At 39.1% G+C, this 23,099-nt stretch overlaps 1 protein-coding gene across 1 annotated transcript in view; it reads left to right on the top strand.

The window, feature by feature from the left end:
- ITGA2 (integrin subunit alpha 2) overlaps positions 1–23,099 on the top strand; it is a 48,682-nt gene that overhangs the window by 7,334 nt on the left and 18,249 nt on the right. The window contains exons 2-18 of the mRNA XM_059491827.1: positions 763–872; positions 1,809–1,900; positions 5,504–5,618; positions 6,019–6,146; positions 7,281–7,429; positions 8,449–8,599; positions 9,027–9,192; positions 10,490–10,563; positions 11,651–11,789; positions 14,364–14,509; positions 15,211–15,354; positions 17,209–17,412; positions 18,190–18,326; positions 19,791–19,930; positions 20,887–21,038; positions 22,083–22,193; positions 22,804–22,886. Of these exons, the coding sequence (XP_059347810.1) occupies positions 763–872; positions 1,809–1,900; positions 5,504–5,618; positions 6,019–6,146; positions 7,281–7,429; positions 8,449–8,599; positions 9,027–9,192; positions 10,490–10,563; positions 11,651–11,789; positions 14,364–14,509; positions 15,211–15,354; positions 17,209–17,412; positions 18,190–18,326; positions 19,791–19,930; positions 20,887–21,038; positions 22,083–22,193; positions 22,804–22,886 (2,241 nt within the window). The remainder of the gene's footprint in view (positions 1–762; positions 873–1,808; positions 1,901–5,503; positions 5,619–6,018; positions 6,147–7,280; positions 7,430–8,448; positions 8,600–9,026; positions 9,193–10,489; positions 10,564–11,650; positions 11,790–14,363; positions 14,510–15,210; positions 15,355–17,208; positions 17,413–18,189; positions 18,327–19,790; positions 19,931–20,886; positions 21,039–22,082; positions 22,194–22,803; positions 22,887–23,099) is intronic.

The raw sequence follows: 23,099 nt of genomic DNA, 5'->3' as shown, positions 1-23,099 counted from the left end.
TAAAAGAGAGGTGTTCTTAAGCAGTATTCCAAGAAGGTGAACTAAATAGTTTTGTGAAGGCTTGCAGATAAAAATTAAGAGTCTTGAGGGGCAGATGTTGGGGGGAAATCTTAAGGCATATGAACAAATGAGTCAGAGAACGTGAATCACTTTGTGTTGCAGGCAGAATTATCATAAGTATTAACTTTCTTGTACAGGATTACAGACTTTATGCAGCAGATTGTTACCACCTGCAGTACTTTCTTTCTGACTCAGTGTTATCAAGGTGTGGTAGTGCTCAAGATCAGACATAAGTGTTTTATTGTTGCTAAGCAGATCCTGTAGAAAATGCTTCTTATCAGTTAAAAGAATAACCCAAAAGGAATCAGTTAACCATTAACTGATAGAACAATAAGTAATATGTATCTCGATCCCCAACACATATATTTCTGCATTTTTAGGTGTCTATATATATTAGAACCTTCACTGTATTTCTTCTGACCTATGACATAATGTCACATTAAAAATGCTACGCGTGTTGGAGGCAGATGAATCCCCAAAGGCTCTCCCATTCTTCTTCTCCACCAAAGCTGCCCCTGGTGAATCCAGTGCAGTGTATTGACATGCAAGTAAAGCTTCTGAACAGTTCTGGAGAGGACTCCCACACCTGAATGCCTTGGGTGCTCATGAGAGCCTCTCTACCTGTTACCTATAGTGTGCTATGCAATGCTGCTGAACTTTTTCAGTATCATTTAGGACATAATCAAGTTCTTTTTCCTTTAGGTTGTTGGTTGGTTCACCCTGGAGTGGCTATCCTGCGAACAGAACTGGAGATATATATGCATGTCCTGTTGGTGTCTCCAAAATGACATGCAAAAAATTGAATTTACAAGGTATGTTCTAACTAATGGTGTCTTGCTACACTTGTTAAGTTTTCCCCTTATGAGGCCAGTCTACCTTATTAAAACTTTTCTTAACTAGCAATCTGCATAATCTCAGATTCTGTGAAGGTGTGTGTGTGCTGCAAGGCCTCAGTGCTGATGAGACATGTGTCTGTCTGAGCAAAAATTGGTGCCTGCCACTGGACCCAGGCCAGGTGGTGCCAGCTGCTGGAGACACTGGGGTCTCAGTGTCACCCCCTGGAGCACCTGGGGTCCTTACCCTCCAGCCAAGGGGCAGGAACACTGTGGGTCCCAGAGCCAGTGGCTAGTGGGCACACGGCTCCATGCTGGCAGGTGCTTGCCCCTGTCCTCCCTAAGCCAGGTAGGGGTGTGTGTTTGTGCTTGCAAACTAGCTATAAAATGGAGTTCAGGCTGGGATACAGTGAAAATATGAGGCAGCTGGGTGTGTTGAGATTGCTCCTTTGTGTTTATTTGTGGTGCAGATAATTTCTGCCCTCCACTGGCCCTTCCAGTTTTTTGTCTAAAGCCTGATACTGGATCAGAGGAGTCTGGTGTCCTCGGGAATGTAACTGTAGCTACTCAGCTGCATCTATTCAGCCAGCCAAAAACATGCAAAATGTAGATTTTTTTCTTCCTCTCTTTTGCCTTCAGCTGTCTTCAGGGCAGATACTCTAAATGGCCATACTTAATTGATGTCTATATTTGATGGTTAGCAATTTTTTTTCCCCAAAGATTGGCTTTTGTTTCTTTTATTCTTTTACAAATTGCAAATTTCTACATGCAGTTTATCTCAGAATTGCATGTAGAAATTTGGAAAAGGCACCTTAGATTATGAAAAATCAAGTTTTTGAAATTACTTCTAACTTAGTAAGTTGATTCTACACCTTTTCTATTATTCTGTCATTACTTAATTTAATTTTATTTCAGCTTTAATAAATATTCCAAATGTGACTGAAATTAAAAAGGACATGAACCTTGGCTTGACTCTGATACAGAACTCAAAAACTGGAGGATTTCTGGTATGTATCAAGATCGTATGCAGTACACACAGAATCTTCAAAAGAGAATCAAGAAACCAGAATTAACCACATATTTTCATAAGTGCAGGCTAAATGTATTTTATTATGCAGCATGGATTAGTACATCCCACTGCACTTACCTAGGGTCCAAAATCAATTGTAAAAGGTATCATTAATGCAGGAAAAATTGTGAAGTCTCTCCTTTGTTGTTTATCTAAACATCCTACTTAATGTCTCAGTGATTCAAGTCAGACAATATAGGCAAGAATATTTCCACCATTAAATTATTTAAGGTGGTCTTGTATAGTTCTGATTGTGCTGTCAATGGGCTTTATATAACCTCTCCTCTATCATTCACACTTGCACAGGCACTGTTCTCCTGAGATATCAGTATTTCTAGCCCCTTTTATTTGGTCAGTGAGCTTGGAAGAGGAGGCATTTTCTCTGTGTATATTTCACAAACCACTGTCCTTGGAGCCTGCAAAATAGAATTCTTACTTGAAAGGAAGTGCATGCCTGTTTAACAAGCTTTTTTATGATCCTAATCATAAGCACGAAAACTCTTGGTGTGTAGGTGTATTTCAGTTTGATGTAGCCTTGTGCAGTGCATTAGTAAAACAATAAAATACAGAGAGAAGAGCTCTAGGCTGTCCTTAAGCTTTGTATTTTTTTGTTGCATCTTCCTAGTAATCACAAAAGTATTCAAGTATTTATTATATTCACTAACATGTAGTTACATGTAATACATGAAGTACTTAGAAGTATGTCTAATTCCAACCTTTCCAGCAGTCCTCATAGAATTAGTAAAGTTATTCATAACTTCAAAATACAGGAACAGTATTTTCTTGACTTGAAGAAGGACTTGATTAAAATATCTTATTCTCTCTCTTGAATAATACTTTCAATTACTTTTAATGTCCTATGCATACCCACTTTTAGTCAGTATGAGTAACTAGAGTGTTTTAAAATATCTAATGCAGGGAAATTTGAATTTTCTAATAATATTTGAACTCTCAGTTAAAAAAAAAAAGTATTTCCTGATCCACATGTTATTGATTGAGTCTCCTTAAATTAAAAAAAAAAAAAAAAACCAAAAAAAAAAAAAAAAAAAAAAAACAACCCAAACAAACAACAAAAAAACCCCCACAAAAAGCCAGGTTGAATTCTAAGACATAAACAGTCACGTTTTCATCCAACAGAAGTTCTTTTTTAACATAAGGAGAGTGAGGTTCTGGAGACAGGTGCTTGTCTGTGACTCAGCCTCAACAAATACCAAAAGCCCCGTGGTTTAATTGTGGCAGGTACTGAATCCAGTGCGTGGACAGCCTGCTCCTATTTGCAAGCTGCTTCCAGCTGGGACTTTGCTCCAAGACTGTCTGTGGCAGCTGGCCTCTGTGATGGGCTCTGTGGGTTATTTCAGGCCTTCCTCCTCCCAGCTCACTGTTTCCCTTCCTCCTGAGGCCTCTCCCAGCCTCTCTCTGCCTGTCCCAGTCTGTGCTGCATGCCCCGTCCCTGGGCTCTTTGGCTTGGGAGTGTGACCCAGGCTGGGACATCTGTGCTGCAGCTCCCAGTCCTGCTGGGATGCTGTTTGATGCTAGGGGATTGCTTCCCACAGGTATTCCAAGTGCACGGCAGTAATTTCCCACACGCTCATTACACTTTTCTGAGGCATGCTTAGAAGAGGTGCTGAAGAATTTCACTGATGGTTAACAAGGTTTTTCTGGATTTCCCATGTAAATTTTTATCAGTTTGTTTACTGGGCAGTGCTGTGCCTTTAGTTGAAAGAAGCAGCTCTCATCTCCCTGCAGGTAAAATCTCCCTTCTCTATTTGACAGCCCAAACCACCCTTCTCCTTTGCCTTGCTAAACAAATACAGTTTTTTGGCTAAATGTTCTTTTAAAATAAGTCTCTCTCAAACATTATTGACCAGGTCTCTGCTGTATTCCATGTGAGTCTTTCCCAAGCACTATACAGTGTATTTGGTATTTCCCCAACTCAACAGGTTCTCATCATGCATCTTTAAGCCATATTTGCTTTGTATGCTGGCTGCATGCTTCCAGACACTCTGCAGTCATCCAGTGCCCAATCCATCTGCTTCTCTCCCTTCCAGTTTATGCCCACCTCTCTTAATGTTAGCCCTGAAGGAAAAGTCTCTGCCCCTTTATAACTTTCTGCCTTTCAAGTTCATCCTTGATTATGTGTGTCCCCCCCTGTCCTTGATATGTGATCTCCCCTTCAGTAATGATGCATCTTAAATTTCTGACTTAAGCAGTGCTAGAACATTAATTTCCCCCTGTTTTTATTCCTCTGAAGATCAACAAAGATTATTAGAACATTTTTGCTTTTTGCTCCAAGGTTAACATCACAGTTTTCAACTACCAACAATACAGAAAAAAAAGTTAGAAAATGGGCAAATAAGAACAATCTAAAAAGAATTTTAATTTTAAAGGCCAGTAACCCTCCTCCAGCTCCATATAGATGATTTATTTTGTACTTTTCACCTTGCTAAAAATCTGTCTTTTCAGTAAGAACTAACCATGCTTCGTGCAGCAGCTAAAAAAAGCACTTATCTCAAGATCAGATAATGTGGATATACTTCCTTTCTCATCTGCAAAATCTGCCATCTGGTCAAATATCTTAGGATAGTTTGATGTTGTCTCTCAGTGGGAAACCAAGTGGGCGATTTAGCTCATTTTCAACTTTTGAATTTAATTACTTTTTTCTACCCTTTACTATTCTTGAGAAAAGTCCCTCTTTTCCTAAATAAATGTGGGTGCAACCAGAGTGTATATATAAGGAAACTACAATTTCTCACAGAATAGTTGGAGAGGGGTTATGTAGAGGTTACATTTATTTCCTCGAGTTTATAATGTTTTCTTTTAAGAAGGAAATACATCCACCGACTCGCCACCTCAACCCACACACACAACTCCCCCTATACTCTCACGGCAAGATACTGCCTTAATATATGGTTGATATCGGTACATATAAAGATGTTGGAAGATGTAAATGATAGCAGGATGATGAAAACACTGCTGTTTACAGAGGTTGTTTCCAGCAGCGAAGCAAGGTCATTTTCTCCCAAAGTCAATGAAACCCCGGGGGGAATGCGCGGCTAGGGGCTGGTGCAGCCCAGTGAGACAGCGCTCACCGCGAGCTGCTGCAGTGCACCCTGTAGATGCCAGGTGAATTCCCGTTGGGACGAGCCTTTCGGAGGCCTCCCAGCTGTCGGTCCCCCGCTCGGCTCCCGGTTCCCGGCTTGGGTCTTGGGTCCCGGTTCCCTGCTCAGGTCCCGGTTCCCGGCTCGGGTCGCGGTTCCCCGCCCGCCCCTCACGGCGATGCCGCGCGTCCCCCGGGCCCGCCTGCGCGGGGCGCTGCCGCCACCTGGCGGCCGGCGCTGGCGCTGCAGCGCGGGATGGGCGGGGGCGCCGCGGCGGGAATTCCTTCCGCTCCCTGAGGAACTCTGTGAGAGGGGCGGCGCTGGCTGGCCCCATGACCCACGAGAGCTTTGCTGTCGTGCTGCTTGTGGTGGTTTTCTGTGTAGATGTGGTGAGACAAGTGTTGGTTATTTTTATCGTTTCTTTTTGTTGTTATTTTTTAAAGACTTGTGGTCCCTTGTGGGCGCAGCAGTGTGGAAGACAATACTATGCAACAGGAGTTTGTTCTGAAATCAGTCCAAGTTTTGAGATCTTAAGAAGCTTTTCTCCAGCTGTCCAAAGTAAGGCAACGTGTACAAAACACATTCAATTACAAAAAAAACCAAAACGACAAAAGCAAATATACAAAAAAATAAGAGATACTGGGTGGGGGACTGTTAATTTTGATTTCTTAAAAAAAAATAGTATGTGCCAAAACGAAAGTCCTGGGACTTATATATAAAGGCTGTCAAATTGTGATCTAATGCTGATGTAAATATGGCCTTAATCCTCTGTATTCAGAGGCATTGCACCAGTGCAGATTTAAAACCTGCATATGCTTTTATTGAATTCTCATACTGGCAAAGCCTCCTGAGCTGAAGTGTTGCCTGTGTGAGACCTAAATATACACCTCTGTATTTACCTGAGATGTGTATTGAGACTGCAAATGCATTTAATGTCCACTTCTTATTTTCGTTTTAGAGTGTTCCTCTGTTATAGATGTTGTGGTGGTTTGTGATGAGTCAAACAGCATTTATCCCTGGGATGCAGTGCGGGCATTTTTGAAAAAATTTGTACAAGGCTTAGACATAGGCCTTAACAAGACCCAGGTAAGTCAAAGACATATTTGAGAAAGACCAAAAAAACCCAAACAAAACCTAAACCAACCAATTTTAAGAAAACCAAGTCTGATTCTGTGTAACTACAGTACCTCAAAGCCACAGGTTACACAGTTATGCTACTCAGTGTTGAGAATTTTATCTCATGGTTATCATATTTCAAAAGGGATTAGTAATTTGATCCAAAATATAAATTAACTGAAATAGAAGTCAATGTTGTATCTAGGGGAATCAGATCTCTTTCACACATTAGACGTAAAAGTAGTTGAAAATTTGGGGATGTGATAAAAGTAGAACAGATTTTAATGGACTTTTCATACACCTCTTTGCAACTGCTGCATCTTTAAAACAGGAACTTTTCCTGCTATTTTACTCACTGATCTTTGAGGGTTTTTTTTTTTCCTTTTGATTTGATGATGGTAAGGAAAATTTTATTGCCTTTTTTTTGTTTTAAATATCTTCTGTCTTTACAGTTGTCCATTTTCCCTAAACAGTTCTGAGAACAAAGACTGGGGTACTGCAAATCTCTCCCAAAGGCTGCCTTCTTCCTTGGGCTACTTTGGAAGTGAGGTGCTTAAAAGCTAGGCTTCCTGCTCAGTTCTTTCTGAACCTCACCTTTAGCATCTTTTTTTTTTTTTTTTGCCTTTGTTTTTAATGCACATCTTATCTTACATCTTTAGCTTCACCTGTATTAAAAACAAATAGGGTTTGAAGTGCGGGTTTGAAGTGCTCTGAAGGAACTAACCTTTAGGACTTCCTTAGAAGAGATCAGACTGAGGTGCTGTCAGCTTGTAGAACTATTGCTATTTTCTCTTTTTTCCCAGAGCTCCTAGTATTATTGCTATCCATCAGCCCTTCCAGAAGTAACCAAGCAAACATTTAATGTCTGTTTCAGATCATTTGCAGTAACATACTGTAGTCCATAACAAATGAGACAAAGTGCAAGAGCATTTTAGCTTTCTTTGCTTTTCAAATGTGTTAATATTAATTGGTTTTATATGTGTTGAAAGAGAGCTGTGCATTTACAGACCTTTTACACCAACCTGACGCATAAGTAAGATTCATGACTCTATGTAACTAATTGTAAAGCATCATAATCTAACACCATTTTTCTTTATTGCATAGGTGGGTTTAATTCAGTATGCTAATGATCCCCGAGTAGTCTTCAACTTGAATACATATCAAACCAAGGATGAGGTTGTTAAAGCAATGGAGAAAACATCTCAGAAGGGAGGAGATCTCACTAATACTTTCAAAGCCATTGACAATGCAAGGTGAGATGCATTGATGATCTACCGTGCAACTGTTGTAACTTACAGTTCTCACATGGCAATGAGAACATCTTGAGCTTCATTCCTACTGGGAAGTCCATGTGCCCAGGGCCTCTGGAGTAGGTTCCCAGCACTAGGCAGAATCCATCAGGTACATTTACAGTGTCTCATGCAGACTGGCACAGGAATATGTAGACTAGAATTGCTGAAAAGCATGTTGTTAACTATTGGGTTGAAGTCTACTCTAAAGGAATTCTGGCACCCAGCAGAGTTGTTATGTCACAGATCTCTAAACATGACAGTGCATCAAACAGAGTGGACGAGGTTTTAGGAAATATGCAAAACCACTGAAAGAAGCAAAGTTTATCCAGGGATTCAGTGGGCTCAGTAACATTTGTGTTTGCAGATCAGGCTTTGGTTGGTTGCAGGGAAAATAAAAACCTCTTGTCTGTTGTCAATTTACCACTGCAGCAGCATGAGTGTGAAAAAATAGGGAAAATTTAAACCAATGCTTTATGACTCTGAACACATGTATAAACCAGGTCCATCTCAGCAAGAAGATGCTGTTTTGAAGTTTTATCAAGTACAGAACTCTAGACCAAAATACATGCTGAATCAAATGAACTGGACAATTTGGTTTAGGAACAGGCTCAGCTATCAATGGAATCAATATTTGCAGAAGTATTGAGAAGTCTGTTATTAATTCTGTTCCATTTTTGTATGAGCTTGATGATGCCAATTCCTGGTGTCATAAAACTTTAACAGTTCTGATACAACCCCCTTTTCATTTAGAAATATTTGTACAAAAAAAATACTGTTTTTCCTGGAGTTTACATTTTTATCAGAAACACCATCCAGTCCTTCCAGCCCTACATATTTTTTTTCCTGCTTCTTTAGTTACATTCCTTATGCACTACAGAAGCAACTTGCTGTAATTCAGTGATGGGCATATCCATCACAGTGTGTGTGCTGCTTCCATCCATGATGGATTGATGAGTGATAAACCCAATGTTTTATCACAGACAGTATGCCTTCTCAGCTGAGTCGGGAGGACGCCCGACAGCCACAAAAGTCATGGTTGTTGTGACAGACGGCGAATCACATGATGGCTCCAACCTGAAAACAGTGATAGGTAAATGCAATGAAGACAATATAACCAGATTTGGCATTGCTGTAAGTAATACTGAAATTGTACATTACTGCATGTTTGAAAGATTGTTTTGTTATGTGTGTATCAAAGTACGTGTTCTATACAAAAGGGGTGTGTAATGCACACATCGTTAACTGCTGAGACTGAAGCAAAGCTAAATTAATCCTCTGAGCTGAGGGAAATACTGGTCTTTTCACTGGCTGAAAAAGCAGGACTAGAATTGCCTGAGCAACTTCAGTGGTTTTCTCCCTTGCCAGGCCTTATGTTTTTTTCCTGTATGAATGGTCCCTTGCATAGGAATGAACTCTAATAAGCAATTCAATAGTATGAACAAAGGTAACTTTTTTTAAACTGTGTAGAATATTTGCTAAAATAATACAGGAAGAAATGGAGTAGCAGCATGATCTCTCTCTCTTCTTATTTTGCTATTTGTTTGTTTCTTTACACAAGGTTTTGGGATACTTAATAAGGCATGAACTGGATACTAAAAACTTAATTAAAGAAATCAAGGGAATTGCAAGTCACCCAACAGAGAAGTATTTCTTCAATGTGTCATCTGAGGCTGCGCTACTGGAAGAAGCAGGAACACTTGGAGAACGCATTTTTAGTATAGAAGGTAAAATACTCAATGCATTTAAAAAAAATACATCAGATTCCCCCAGCTGATGAGCTTAGGATTTTGTTTAGCTTCAGTTTGGTGCAGTATTGTGATAATGAGGGGTAGCTGGAGCTGCAGGCTTCTCCCTGCTTCACTCTGCTCAGGTGGGCTCTGGTTTTCACAGGTGTACCCCCAGCTACGCCACCCCTAATTAGCCTGAGGTTTAAGTTAATTTGTGCAGTTTGGGGAAAACATTCTGCAGCTAATGAAAATGTCTATCATGTCACAGGCCTCAGATACGGGGGCTTTTCCATTTGCAACCAAATGTATTTGTTAACACCAGAAGAATAAGGGTAACTTTATGCTTGTGAGCTTCACTTGTGTGAAACCTAAGCTATTTTTAAATTAAAACAAAAACAAACTAAAACAAAACACACCACCAAAAAACCCCCAAAACCAACCAAAAAACCCAACAAAAAAAAACAGACCCACAAGACAAACCAGAAGACTGGGTTACTGATGACAGAACTGAATGCAATTTGTGTGGTGCCTACCGGGCCTCCTCCCCAGCACCACCGACGCTCCTGTGCATTGCTCAGAGGAAGGTGTTGCAGAGGTGGCGCAGAGATACTTTGGCTGTCCCAAAAGCCAGCTTTCAAATTTAAGTTAAATTGAGACCTTGGCCTTGGAGATGTGTAGCCTGCACTCAGCTCCCTCAGAAGCCTGTCTGCCACTTTCCTGTGCTCAGGAAGAAATCTTCCCGTTTCTTTCTCCTTCATTTAATCTTTGCTAGGCCCATATGGCTACTCAAAGCAAGGGAATAGGTCTTTTTACTGAGTAATCCCACTGAATTCCTATCCATCTAGCTTAGGAAATGGATCTCACAGTATTTTTCAAGACAATTGCAACAGTTTTTAGGAGTCCTATATGAAAATAAAAATTTCTGTTTGGAAGTTACGAATATGCAGTCATTAAAGTTGTTAATTTCAGGGTATTAATGCTTACTAGGAAACACAAAAAGAGACCAGCCACAATAGCAAGACTGTGCAAACTGATTCAAGCCATCTTGACCATCATCTTCTACCCTTTTTTTGGAAGAGACTTATAGCATGGCTCTTGGCTCCGTCTTATAATTTGCCTCAATTGAATCCTCCAAATTTTCTACATTTTACCAGCTCTGATTTTCATTTCTTGTAAATGCTTTGGCCAAATTGGTGGATATACACAGTCCCTCTATAGCTAAACTCAGAGGCAACAAGACTGGATTTTGTGTGGTTACATAGAGATAACCATATATTCATATCTGTTTTACCAGGTACTGATCAAGGTGATACCTTCCAAATGGAAATGTCACAGGTGGGCTTCAGTGCATATTACTCACAAAAAAAGGTATGTCACTCTAATTATTTAATGATACAAATAGATATACATATGTACACATGAATGTAAGAAAAGAGAAATAAAAACACAATGTCCAATTTTAAGAACTTTTTACAAGCAGAATATCAAATTATCCTTTAAATTTTTTTACTTAAATATGTATTAATAAGTATAATTGTATTATAGTTTTTTTCATTTACTAATTTTGAGATGTGTTAATACAATGCTTTCAGTGATTTCTGAGTTCATGTAGCTGGAAAAAATTAATTCCTCCTTGTTTGTGACTAGCTATATTGTAAAGCTGGTAGACAGCTACCAAAATATAAATAAATCAAATCTGAAAATAATTTCTCTATAAATTGTAAAATTAATTATATTTGTTTAAGACATATTTCACTTAAAAATTAGAACCAAAAATCAGATATATTTCAGTGCTAATCAACTTTAAGATTATCAAGTAAGTTCTCCTTGCAAAATCCAAATGTGGTTCAATCAGCTTTCAACTGAAAGTACAAGAAGGTTTTTCTTTCTCATAACCCTAAAGATGAATGAAATAATATTTTATAAATCTCATTTATTTTCACAATTTGAAGTTTTAAATTATGAAGCAGTTGATGCTAAGAAATGGCAAAAAAAATGAGAAACATATGGGCATTTTTTGAGGAAAACTACACATTTAATTTTATTGCAATTTTCTGTAACAGTATGTCAGTTTAGTGAAGAATTTTAATAACTTGAATAAACTAAACTGTGTTTGTTTTCTGTTTGCAAGTATAAGATTAAGTGTTTCTGTATGAAGTATTCTGTATAATGAGCCATGCTGATTTGGATTTTAGTTTTAACTCTTCTCTCAAGAGCATCTCCTTATGTAAAGAATTAAACTGTATTTATTCACATTAGCTTTTTTGTGCTCTCATTGACACTTTTGTTGTTGAGAAAAGGGGCTTTAGTTTTCTTGTACAGCTGCATTTTTGTGATCTTAAGCCTTGTCAGGGCTCTAAACCCAGTGATGTGAAATTATGCATGGGACCGTCAGCTTTGCTCGCACTTCTCCTAAATCAGGTAGCTCTAAAATGTAGACTTTTATTTTTTAAAGGATGTTCTGCTGCTGGGTGCAGTTGGGGCGTATGACTGGAGTGGAACAGTAGTTCAGGAGTCTTCAGACAGAGCCACCACCTTTCCAAGCCATGTGTTTGAGAAGATTCTACAGGACAGAAATCATAGCTCATATCTAGGTAAGGGGCTGAAATGCAAATCTGGAAATCTATGAAACCTTGATTAAGATATTAAGGAAGTTAGAAAGTTCCCCCCTACCCAAAATGGTGTTAAGAAATTATTTGAGAATGTGAAAAAAATTTTTGGTCAAAAAGATTATTTTGTACTAGTCAATAGTTCATTGAATAAAAACTTGAATTTTTTTAAAATCCTACTAATATCAAAGTGGTAAGCTGAAAAAAAAATCAGTCTTTGTCACTGCTGTGGTTTAACCCGACCTAGCAGCAAAGCAGCCACTCAGTCAGTCCCTGAAGGGGAGTGAGAATGCAGGAGAGTTCAAGGGAGTGAACTCCTGGGCTGAGATACAGACAAAATGAAAGTCAAGCATGGAAGAAAAGCAAATCAAGGGATTTATTCATCCCTTTCCATGGGCAAACAGGTGTGTTCAAGCATCCCCAGGACAGCAGGGCTCTAACAGACACAGCTGTGACATAGGTAGACAAATGCCATCATTCCTAATGTCCCCTCCTTTCTCCTTCCTCCTTCCTCCTTCCCCCTGCACCCCTATACACTGAGCATATGGAATGGGATAGTCATTTGTGTCACTGGTGGGCAGCTGCCCTGGCTGTGTTCCCTGCCAGCTGTGACCCCTCCCAGGCTCCTCGCTGGTGGGACACACTGAGGAGCAGACAAGGCCTTGACACTGGGTGAGCGCTGCTCAGTAGTAACTAAAACATCCCTGTGTTATCAACACTGTTTCCAGCATAAATCCAAATCACAGCTCCACACCAGCTGCTGTGAAGAAAATTAACTGTATTCCAGCCAAAACCAGCACAGTCACAGAGACATAATAAATCATGTGATTTGAAAAGGCTGCTTAGTGAATCATACTGATCATTATGAGTTGCTTCTGTTACAGCATTTGAGTGTCCTTCCCCACTTCGATGTGGATAAGAAGCTGATTGACTTTCTGTTGTTTCATATGTGCTCACTGTTTTCTTAGCCTTTTCCAGTTCAGTTTATAGATTTTGAATATTACTACCACTTAATAGAGATGCTACTTATAATCTCCATATGTATTTTTGACATGCTTTTGTGACCCAAAAAAGCCAGTCTGTATTCTCCATTCATTGAACTGCTTTCTGTAAATCTTCAACATGCCTGCTCTGCTGTTTCATCCTTGAAAAATGCTACTACATTAAGCATCTATGACTTTCTCATTCTTAAAGGTATTTAACAATATGCTCTCTTTGCAACTAAGATACTCTTTTTTCCCTTATGGCTCAGCAGTACTTGCATCCAACAAAATTAATAAATCTAAACCCAAGCAAATGAGCAGTAGCTCTTTTGCGTGTATGATCTCTTCAGACTTTCTCTTACTTAATTTTCTTAATAATTTTTAAAAGCTCAGATAGTTCCCTTTCTGTACGAGGCAGTTTCAGTGTATGTACTTTTAACTTTCTGGAGCAAACAATGTTGCCTTTTCTGTCCCTTTATTTCCCTTCCACTTTCTGTCCTCCAGTAGGAGCTCTCCGTACCAGCTCTCTCTCACCAGCTTGGGAGAGCATAAGTTAAAGAGCTGCTAGAACATCACAGGCTGCTCAATTGCTCTGCAACCCTGCTCTGCATGGCACCCACTCACTTCAAGTGATTGTATTCTGTATTGATTAGGAAGGTGTGTACGTGTAGAATAAAATCTCGTTTTGTTGCTCATTGAAGTTGCAGTCAAAAAAGTTGTTCTCACCCTGTGTCTGAACAAAAATTAGGCTGGTGTGATGCAAAGATCAACGCATAATCCTTTTAGACTGTGCTCCTCATATTGTTCTGCAACTTGCTAAAGGTCTGCATATTCTGTCCCATCACTGGCATTTTGTTATTGAGTTTAACTATAGACTTTATAAAGGATTACTTTATTTTCTTTGCTTAAAATAAATTTGCTGGAACTAAACCACAGAAATCTAAAGTATGTACTAATGCTAGATTTATACTGCTAATACATGTTTACATTTTTACAGGTATTAAATGACATTTCCTGAAAGCAAATAAATGCTAGAATAATGGTAATGACGATTAAAATGTTCAGAGAAGTTCAATCAGCCTTCCAGCTGACAAGCTGTTCATGTAGCCTCTTTTATTCAGACTAACCACTGGTCTGTTGTTTAGTGAGCTGTGGGAAAATGCACTGCAAACTTTGCAGAAGCTAGGTGTTCCTCCCTAGTTTGAAAACTGGTTTAAACGCTCATCTCATATTTCTCTTTATTTTTCTTTCCAAGGATACTCTTTGCATGTTTTTTTCCCTTCACAAGCGTCCCCTTCACAAACATTACATTTTTGTGGTCTACATTTTACTGAATAGGCGAAGCTATTGTGTTAGTCTGTAAACCTGCTTCAGCTTGATCTGTGTGTCATTGTTCTCTCCAGGAGAATATTGCAAATTTTATGCATATGTCACAGCATAACTTCCCATCTGGAATCGTCACTCTGTTCAATTAACATACTGGATTGACTCATCCTCTGTGCTTTTATGGATAACAAACCAATAAATTGTAATTAAAGATCTCTCACATATGTTAAATGTTGACTTCTATACCCAGGTTACTCTGTTGCTGTTCTTTCAACTGTGAGCTCTGTCTATTTTGTTGCTGGCGCACCAAGATCCAACTACACTGGCAGAGTGGTGGTTTATAATGTTGACAGTGATGGTAATGTTGCAATTGTGCAGTCACGGAGAGGCGAGCAGGCAAGTATATTTTGGTCATGAATACAGACTTTCAGGAATCTTTTTTTATTGACCCAGCAGTAAATTGCAATTTGTTTTGAAAATTCCTCTTTGTCTCAAAGCACTTGGAATCCACTTGAACTTTTCTCTGTCGCTAGACTATTTCAATGAGGTTAGCTGTTGCTCTTAAATTTTATTTTAGGAAGTCATCCACTTAGTGGCAAAAGATAATATACAAATCTAATGTATCCTTCTGTCAACAATTCAAATCAGGAGACACTCAGTAAATTCTGCTCTGTCTGAGAAGTTATGAAGTAGATGACATCAGAAGACAGATATGGAAGCTCAATTTCATTTTCTCTTTTGGAAAAGAGGAATGGTTTTAGCTGTTTTTGGTATCATCTGTAAGACAAATCTGAGAGTAGATCAGAGGCTGGGTAGTTTCCTGTGCAGTTATAAAAAATACATACTTCCCGTATCTTACTTTCTGTTGGCATTTGTATTGCTGAGTGGTAAAGCCATAGCAGCGACTACGGGACAGAAATAGTGAAATATGTGTAAGGATATGATTCTTCCAACAATGGAGCATGCTACAGAGTAATTTAATTCGTCAGCATTCAGTAGCATTAGAGTATTGGTGGATATAAGTTTTCTGAATCAGGTGCTAAAACATGATTTACAAAAGCCACATACAGCAACAACCCATTTGCTTATGATTTCAGATTGGCTCCTACTTCGGCAGTGTGGTGTGTTCAGTGGATGTCGACAGGGATTCTGTGACAGATGTGCTGCTTGTGGGTGCACCAATGTTTATGAATGACCTGAAGAAGGAAGAAGGGAGAGTGTACATGTTTTCCATCACAAAGGTAAAAATGGCTCAAGCCAGCGCTGCTTAGGGCTAACTTCTTACAAATCAGATTGGCCACATGCATGCTGAAAGGCCTTTGGCTTCTCCAGATCCTCAATGTCACTATTAAGTGAATCTTTTCAAAGTGTTACTAATATTTAAAGTGACTTTTTTACAAGAAACAGAGCATGTGCTTATCCTAGGATGTGGCATAAGGGCAGGGATGAATGGTGCCAAGCCTTCCTGGTTAGAGGGCCTTCCTATGGAGGCCTTTCCAATGCTGCCTTACATGTTCTGCTTTTCAGTAGCAGCTGCAAACTTGCCCCAGAACTGCTTGTGCATGTAATCTGGGAATTAGGCAGCTGGAACAGACCAAAATGGAGCCAATGAGCAAGGCAGTAGATAAGCACTGTTAGTGGTCAGGTGCTCTCTGTGTCTCCCTGGTCCTGGTGTCAGGCAATGTAATTCATGCTAATATAGCATGGGTTGGCTGTATCTCTGAAAAACCTAGCTCAAGGCTTTTGCTAAGTAATTTGCCATTTGTTTTTGGTGAATGTATTCAATGCCTGACAGTATTCCCAAAGCAGTTCTGAGAAATGCTCTTCTATGAGCTTTCTGCATTGTTACATAGACTCTAACACTGGATTGTTACCATAACTCTTGTTGTCCCCTCTGTTCAGTAAAGCTTAGTATCATTTGTCTGATGCTTGACTGACAGTGCTTTTTATTCAGATCCATAGTAGTTGTTTTCAGAATGTATATATTAACCATACTGAGCCCTCTGGCATTTTTGAACAGTCTTTCATTCACTGGATGTCTGCAAAGCAAATTAATTTATGACATCCATCAGAGAAAACAGAAAATGGTCTCTTTACTAGGTGAATTGGCAATGAAATAAATAGAGAGGTCCTCTTCAGCAGGACCTCAGTCAGAGTATCCCGATGCAACAGGAAACTAACCTAAAACAATTTCAACATAGATGGAGGAGCTGAAAGTTGGCAGATGACATTGGTCTTTTTGCCTATGCTATCAGACATAAGATATGAAAGAAAAAAAATGAAAAAAATTTTTTTCTTTGCTTTTGAAAACCAAATAAATTGGAAGACTATCTTACAATTTTTAGTTGTCAAATGTTGGGTTTAAATTTTAAATAAGAAAGAATAACAAAAGGTACTTTTAGTGTTTTTTAAAAATAATCTGGATTTGTGCAAGTTGTCCTGTTGTGCAAGTAATACTTTTCTAGTCATTTTTAATAAATAACTTGGCTGTTATTTCTAAAATTTTAAGCACAGTATGGTAACTGAAGTTAAAGGTGAGAATGCTATTTGCCAGAGCTGCATTTTATCTAGTGTAAATGGGATTATTTAACTATGAAGATCTCCAAACTTTCTTTCTTCATTGGAATTGGAGAGGTCAGGAGTTTACCATTTGGACACATGTTTTTTGCATTAGTTTAGTAAGGAAATTCCATTTCTGTTTCAAAGAATTATGTCCAGTTACATAATTTCCATTCCCTCTGCATAAAAACCAGTAATCCAAAACTGGAAACTGTATTTTTCAATGTATTGTGAAACTTCAGAACAGTCAGATGAGGACAGAGGGGGCATTTAAGCTTCATACATATGGTTATATTTGCTGTTAGTACTTTGCGTAGCATGCTTTGATTTTGCTGTGTAATTCTTGCCAAGACTTTGAGACATAATGCAAACTGAATGGGCAATACAATGGGGAAGGAATTCAATGTTGAGCTATCTGAGGGGAATGTACTGGAAAACAGAAACAAAAAACAATGCACATAGATACTTGCTCCTAGGTCTAATCTGGTGCAATGATAGCTGAATTTCTGCTTTTTCTTATTTGTCATTTTTTTAAGAGAATCTTGGATCAACAAGAACTCTTAGAAGGTCCACAGGGGTCAGAAAATGCACGCTTTGGATCAGCAATTGCAGCACTTGCAGACATTGATTTGGATGGTTCTAATGATGTTGTAATAGGTGCACCACTGGAAAACCAAAACTCGGGAGCAATTTACATTTATAATGGATTTCAAAAGACTATTCGTACCAAATATTCTCAGGTAAATAACTGTGTTGTGTAATGCTGTACTCGGTGCCTTTAAATCTGCTAGAGGAAAACAGAAGGCTTTCTGTGATTTAATTGGCTATTGTTTCAACCTCTTATAGGAATGCTGTTATTCTCGTGGTTTATTTCACATTTTGTGCCTCTCCTCCTTTCAGCTGTCAGTATATCCAGACTGATGTTGTGGTGTTTATAAATGAACCATATAGAGGAAAAGCATGTGCAAGATGCTCATTGTGAGCCATTTTTGATGCCTGAGTGTGAAGTCAACTACTATCCTAAAACTGACACCTATTATTTTCAGGTTTTTAGTGTTTATGTACAGCAATGAAGATTAGATAAATCCCAGCACTGCAAATTAAAAATACATTAATATTAAAGGTCTTTCTCTGGTCTTCATATATACTATAGTGGTAATCTTATTGTCGTTTTCTATGCAGATTTTCTGGTTGCAGCAAGTATTTGTTAGAACTCCTATTAAGCTTCGTATTCTTTGGGTTGCTCAATGTGAGATGGAAAAAGTTTCCAGCTGTATCTGGCATACAGCAGTCAGTGAGTTGATCTGCTCCCAAGACAGAAAAATCTAGTCCTTTGTCCACTCCAGCAGAGGAGAAAGAGGTGCTACAAAAGCATCTGAGAAAACACCCACAAATGCATTTTGTCTAAACTGTACATTGCATGTACAGGGAGTATCAGTGAAAATCTATTAACCAGGCTACTATCTACGGACTTAAGCATGCTTTGGCATACTCAGTAACCAAACTCTCTTTCCCAGAAAATTTTAGGATCGGATCCTGCTTTTGGACAAAAGCTCCAGTTCTTTGGAAGATCAGTAGATGGCCATAGAGACTTAGATGACGATGGCATTACTGACGTATCAGTTGGTGCTGATGGAAATGTGGTCGTGCTATGGTTAGTGTACTCTTTCTTAGAAAGGAAGCAGTTAGTGCTTCAGATGCAGCAGTTGAACATGAAGTTAATTACACAGGAAAAATAAGCAAATTTAAAAGCTCTTTTGTTCCACGTGTTCAGTGCTAGCACACTTACTGCCTCATCACTTCTATCAAAACTAGCTAAAAAAAGAGCATTAGACTGACTCTCTTTCAGGCATTTATCATTAAACTGCTGAAAGGTAAGGCAGTACACAGAGCAGAGCCAGGGTATGTGGGAGGAAGCCAGGTGGCAGAGCCTGCTGGGCAGGACCTGACCAGGAATAAGAGGGCCGGGAGACATCTTCCTGCTCCTGCTGTGCAGTCACATGGTCCAGAGGGAAGGGGCAGCAGCAGGGAATGGGGCTTGATGGAGGGTGTTTGTAACAGCAGGCTGTGTACCTCAGTAGCCAGAGTATAATTTTGATAGCTGAGCCTGAGACAGGTGAAACCACATCTCACACAACCTGTGTGACCTTTACTGGCTGATAGGCTGGTATGGGGGCAGCCTTGTCCTGCAGGGTAAGGACAGAGAGCAGTAATAGAGAGCTGACCAGTAGTTTTGGCAAGAAACACATTTGTAATGGCAAATTGCCTTTGCCACAGAAGTCAGAGTACTTTCACAATATATAAAAAGGTTTCACAGAACCCAAATCATCTGCCTGCCTAAGTAGGCTGTGATTTCCACTCCTTGCTTGAGGAGCTAAATTCAAATGCTGTTTCCTTTCCTTTGCCTGTCTTCATGCCTGAGGCTCCCCATTGTAAGAAAAATATCAGTGAATTGTTACTTCTTTCATAATGAAACAAGATAATTAAAAATGAATGGTCAGTTTGGACCTTTGACTGCTGCTGCTGCTGGGAATTTCATTAAAGAAAATTATGCTCCTTGAAGTACCAGCCTTTATGTAGATTTGATTAATGAAGATGCTTGTTCTTCTTTCACTCTGACGTTTGGGCTGATTAATGCATTTCATTTTGATTAAAGTGTTTGTTTTTACATGCAGGGTTCCTTTGAAACTCTTCTTCAAAATCTTGTTCAATTACATTAAAGTTGTTTTTCAGAAAAGTTAAATTATTAAATAAAATGAAGAATTACCCATCCTCACCTTCCCAGAAGAGCTCTAAAGGAGCAGAAGGTTACTTGTTTGGAAAATAGGCCAAGAGCTTTATTCTCTGATACCTTGAGGGATTGATCGGGGCACAGGCTCAAGCCATCAAGCAGCCATTAATTTGACATGAAAATATGTATTGTTATTGCTGTGAGCAATGATATCAACAAATTCATGTATACCTAAGGAAAAATAATTTTACCAGTGCCATTAAAGGAAGTTTACATTGGGAACCTAAAAAAATCAATACTAACATTTACAGATAGTATTGGATAACAGCCTCTGTATTACCTAGTGTTCTTCAAAACATCGTGTAACCTTTGAAATATATTTTTCAGGTCAAGAGGCATTGCAAATGTGTCCATAACTGCTTCATTTAAGCCTGAAAAAATCAGTCTGCTGAACAAGAATACAGATATAACTGTCAAAATATGCTTTCAGGCTTCATTTAGACCTGCTAAGAAAAATAATCAAGTGGGTAAGAGTATTTCAATGATTTGTCTTATATTAATTTCTGCAAAAGTCCATTATTTAAATGAGTAAGGGAAAGTCTAAATATGTATTAGATTGAATATCAAGAATCACAAAATCAATGTAAAACTTAAGTGCTTGAGAAAGTGTTTTTAAGACCTAGTTCATCACTGGCTCCATACTCTTTGAAAAGTGGGGAATTAACAGAATAGAGGCCAGCTGTGTCCTTGTTGTTCAATAATCCCCAAAAATGTAATTAATGAGGAGATAGGTTCATCCAACCTTCCCTTTTTCAACAACAGACTGCATACTTTTCCTCTTCATAAAAAGCAAATTAAATACTTTTCAGAGGGTCACAGCAGTTTTCAGTGGGAGGAAGCTCTTCTTTTCAGAGCACAGTGAGTATTTCTGTGACCAGCAGTGGGCTCCCATGAAGTTTTTAAGTTCAGTCTCACAGACAACACCAGTTGGACTGCTTCAGTGCTACATAAAGTGCCTTTAGGAGCTCATGGTTTTAAGCTATAAAATAACAATGAACTTTCACAATAGAATAGTCATAAAACAAAGAGGAGGTGGCAGAAATTATTATGTGATTGAAGAGAAGATGCAGATTGTTTAAAGTCACCTCTGAGTTCAGTGACATTGTTGCAAGGCCCCTTTACCTAGGGTAACCCTGGCCCTGCTGACTGGCTTCCTGCCTGACCTGCAGGCTCAGACATCTGCAGTGGAGGCTGGATTGATTGCCATTTGATGTGCCCCTTGCAAATCGGGACCTAAACCTGTTTGACTCCCTTGGAAAACACCAGAGAAAGTATTTTCATTTTGAAACTGCTCTGTGTTTAGCTATGAAAAACATTAAATACTTACTGTGGTCAGGAAAGCCTGGTCCCTGTAATACTGAGCATAGTAATGAGATCACAGCAACCATGCTCAGTCAAAAATGTACTGTTATTCTTCTTGTAGCTATAAAGTACAATGCAACATTGGATGCAGATCTTCAGTCCTCCAGAGTGACTTCTAGAGGATTTTTCAAAGAAAATAATGAAAGGTACATGCAGAGGGATCTTGTGGTGCATAATGAAGAGAATTGTGTTCATGATGTCTTCAGTGTACAAGTAAGTGCAATTGCAAGTACTCTTGCATAACAAAAGATCAGAGGAAGGCGTGGATGAATTTTTGTCTGTAATGTGAATTTCATGGATGGTATACTGAATTATTTATATTTCCCAAATCCCCCGAGCTGAAAAATACTTAATAAGATTATGATTTCATAGAAACTAATAACTGTCACATTCAGTACAGATTTTTAGGATAGGAAAGAGGGTTCTTAATTGTGTTATTCAGCTTTGGTGTAAAACAGAGCCCATGGTCTATAGTTTCAATAGATTTTAATTTCCCTCTGAGTTGACTGTTTTGTAAGAACTACTAAAACATACATGCAGATGTTTTCTTCAGACTAACATTTAGGCAGAACTTGCATGCATCCTAACCCATGGTACACAACAAGGAATTAAATAGAAATAAGCAGGTCTCCATTTTTCTCCAGAACCAAAGACTGAACAGAGCCCTGAGGCTTGCCTTAAGCTCTGTTGCATGATGCTAGGTCAGGTAGAGGACTTCTGTCCCTGCTGTGGTTTGCAGTGACCTATTGATCACATTTAGTGCCATGTGGAGCAGTGAGCCACAGGGCTAGATGGTGATTCATCCAGGACTGAAAAAAAGAGGAAACATGGCATTTACTGTGTTTTAGTGTCACTCAGGCCCAGATGCTCTTTGTGATGGTAAGACAGAGTGGAATAGGAATTTAACTTCTGCAGTTAGATGAGAATGAAAGCTATCTGGTGATGGCTTTGACGACCAGCTCCCACAGCTGCAGACAATCTGCATGTTCCTTAGCCCTAGTAGTTACTGTGATGTGCACAGTCTCCAGGAATCAGTTTTATCATGGAAATCGCACTGAAAACTGTCAATCTAGAGGAGCCCACACTGGTCAATCGCACAAAATTATTTTCTTTAAGAAATGAAGCTTTGAACTGTTGCTTCTCCTTGTTTAGAGCAAGTATTATTTTACTGTGCACTCTCAATTCACAAGAGAAATTACCAATTTTATGCAGTTTTCTGTGCTGGCTGCCATCATCTGAACCTTTTGTGTTTTACAGGAGCCTTCAGATGCTGTGAATTCACTTAGTTTGCGCATTGACATTGGCCTTGCAAATCCTGGCTCCAGCCCTGTCCTGGACATATCTTCTCCAGCATCTGTGGCCTATAGTGTAAGTATGCAGATTTACTGTTCAGAATTGCATGGCCATACACATCCATAATGTGTGGCTCCCACAAACACCAAAGTGAAACACATGCAAGTGAAAACTGGTGCTCTGTGTAAGTCACATGGAGGAGTGTCCCCTGGTTCCTTTCATACCTTTGCCTGTGTTACGTGAGCTTGCTCACATGCACACACACACACACACGCACACACACACAAACACACACACACACGTCAGCCACCGTAGCACATAACAAGCGTGTCAGTTCAGCCATGTCACCGTTGATGTGAACTTCTAGTTGATGACAAAGATGAATGCTTTCAGTTTATTCTTCAGTAAAGGGGTAGAGAGAAGAGGGATGGAACTAATTTGACTACATCACCTTTGTTGTCATTGAAGAGTAACCTGTCTGTACCGTTCTTGGATCAGTTGACATGTTGCAACACATTATTCAGTTCACTCGTTCACTTGTCAAGATTTTTAATGTCCTTCAGAGGGATTTTCTTATCTGCAAACCAAGAATGTGTTTCAACTTGAAGGTGTTTGCACTCTAGTGTCTTCATATCATGTTAAAAGTTGAGCCCTGTCATTCAGGAAATGTTTTTGTTTTTCCTAGATTCCTTTTATTAAAGACTGTGGTGAAGATGAACTTTGTGTCTGTGATCTTGTTCTGAATGTTCAGCAGAAGGCAGATGATGGGTAAGAGCTGAATCAGTGGAACTGTTAAGGTCCAGTGTCCAGTGTTTTCAACAGTTGGTTTGTCTGTAGGCTTTAGATTAATTTCTAGAGGGGAATGCCTTTCCAGTTCAACATCTAGTTAGAAACAGCACGGATAAAAAAAGCAATGGCATTTTAATCTAAATTTAATCAAGGAAAAAGAGGTAGGATAGGGATACAAACACAGAAGTAGGA

This window comes from Ammospiza nelsoni, chromosome Z (assembly GCF_027579445.1).
Source record: "Ammospiza nelsoni isolate bAmmNel1 chromosome Z, bAmmNel1.pri, whole genome shotgun sequence".
Taxonomy (NCBI): domain Eukaryota; kingdom Metazoa; phylum Chordata; class Aves; order Passeriformes; family Passerellidae; genus Ammospiza; species Ammospiza nelsoni.
This window is presented reverse-complemented; position numbering and strand designations above follow the sequence as displayed.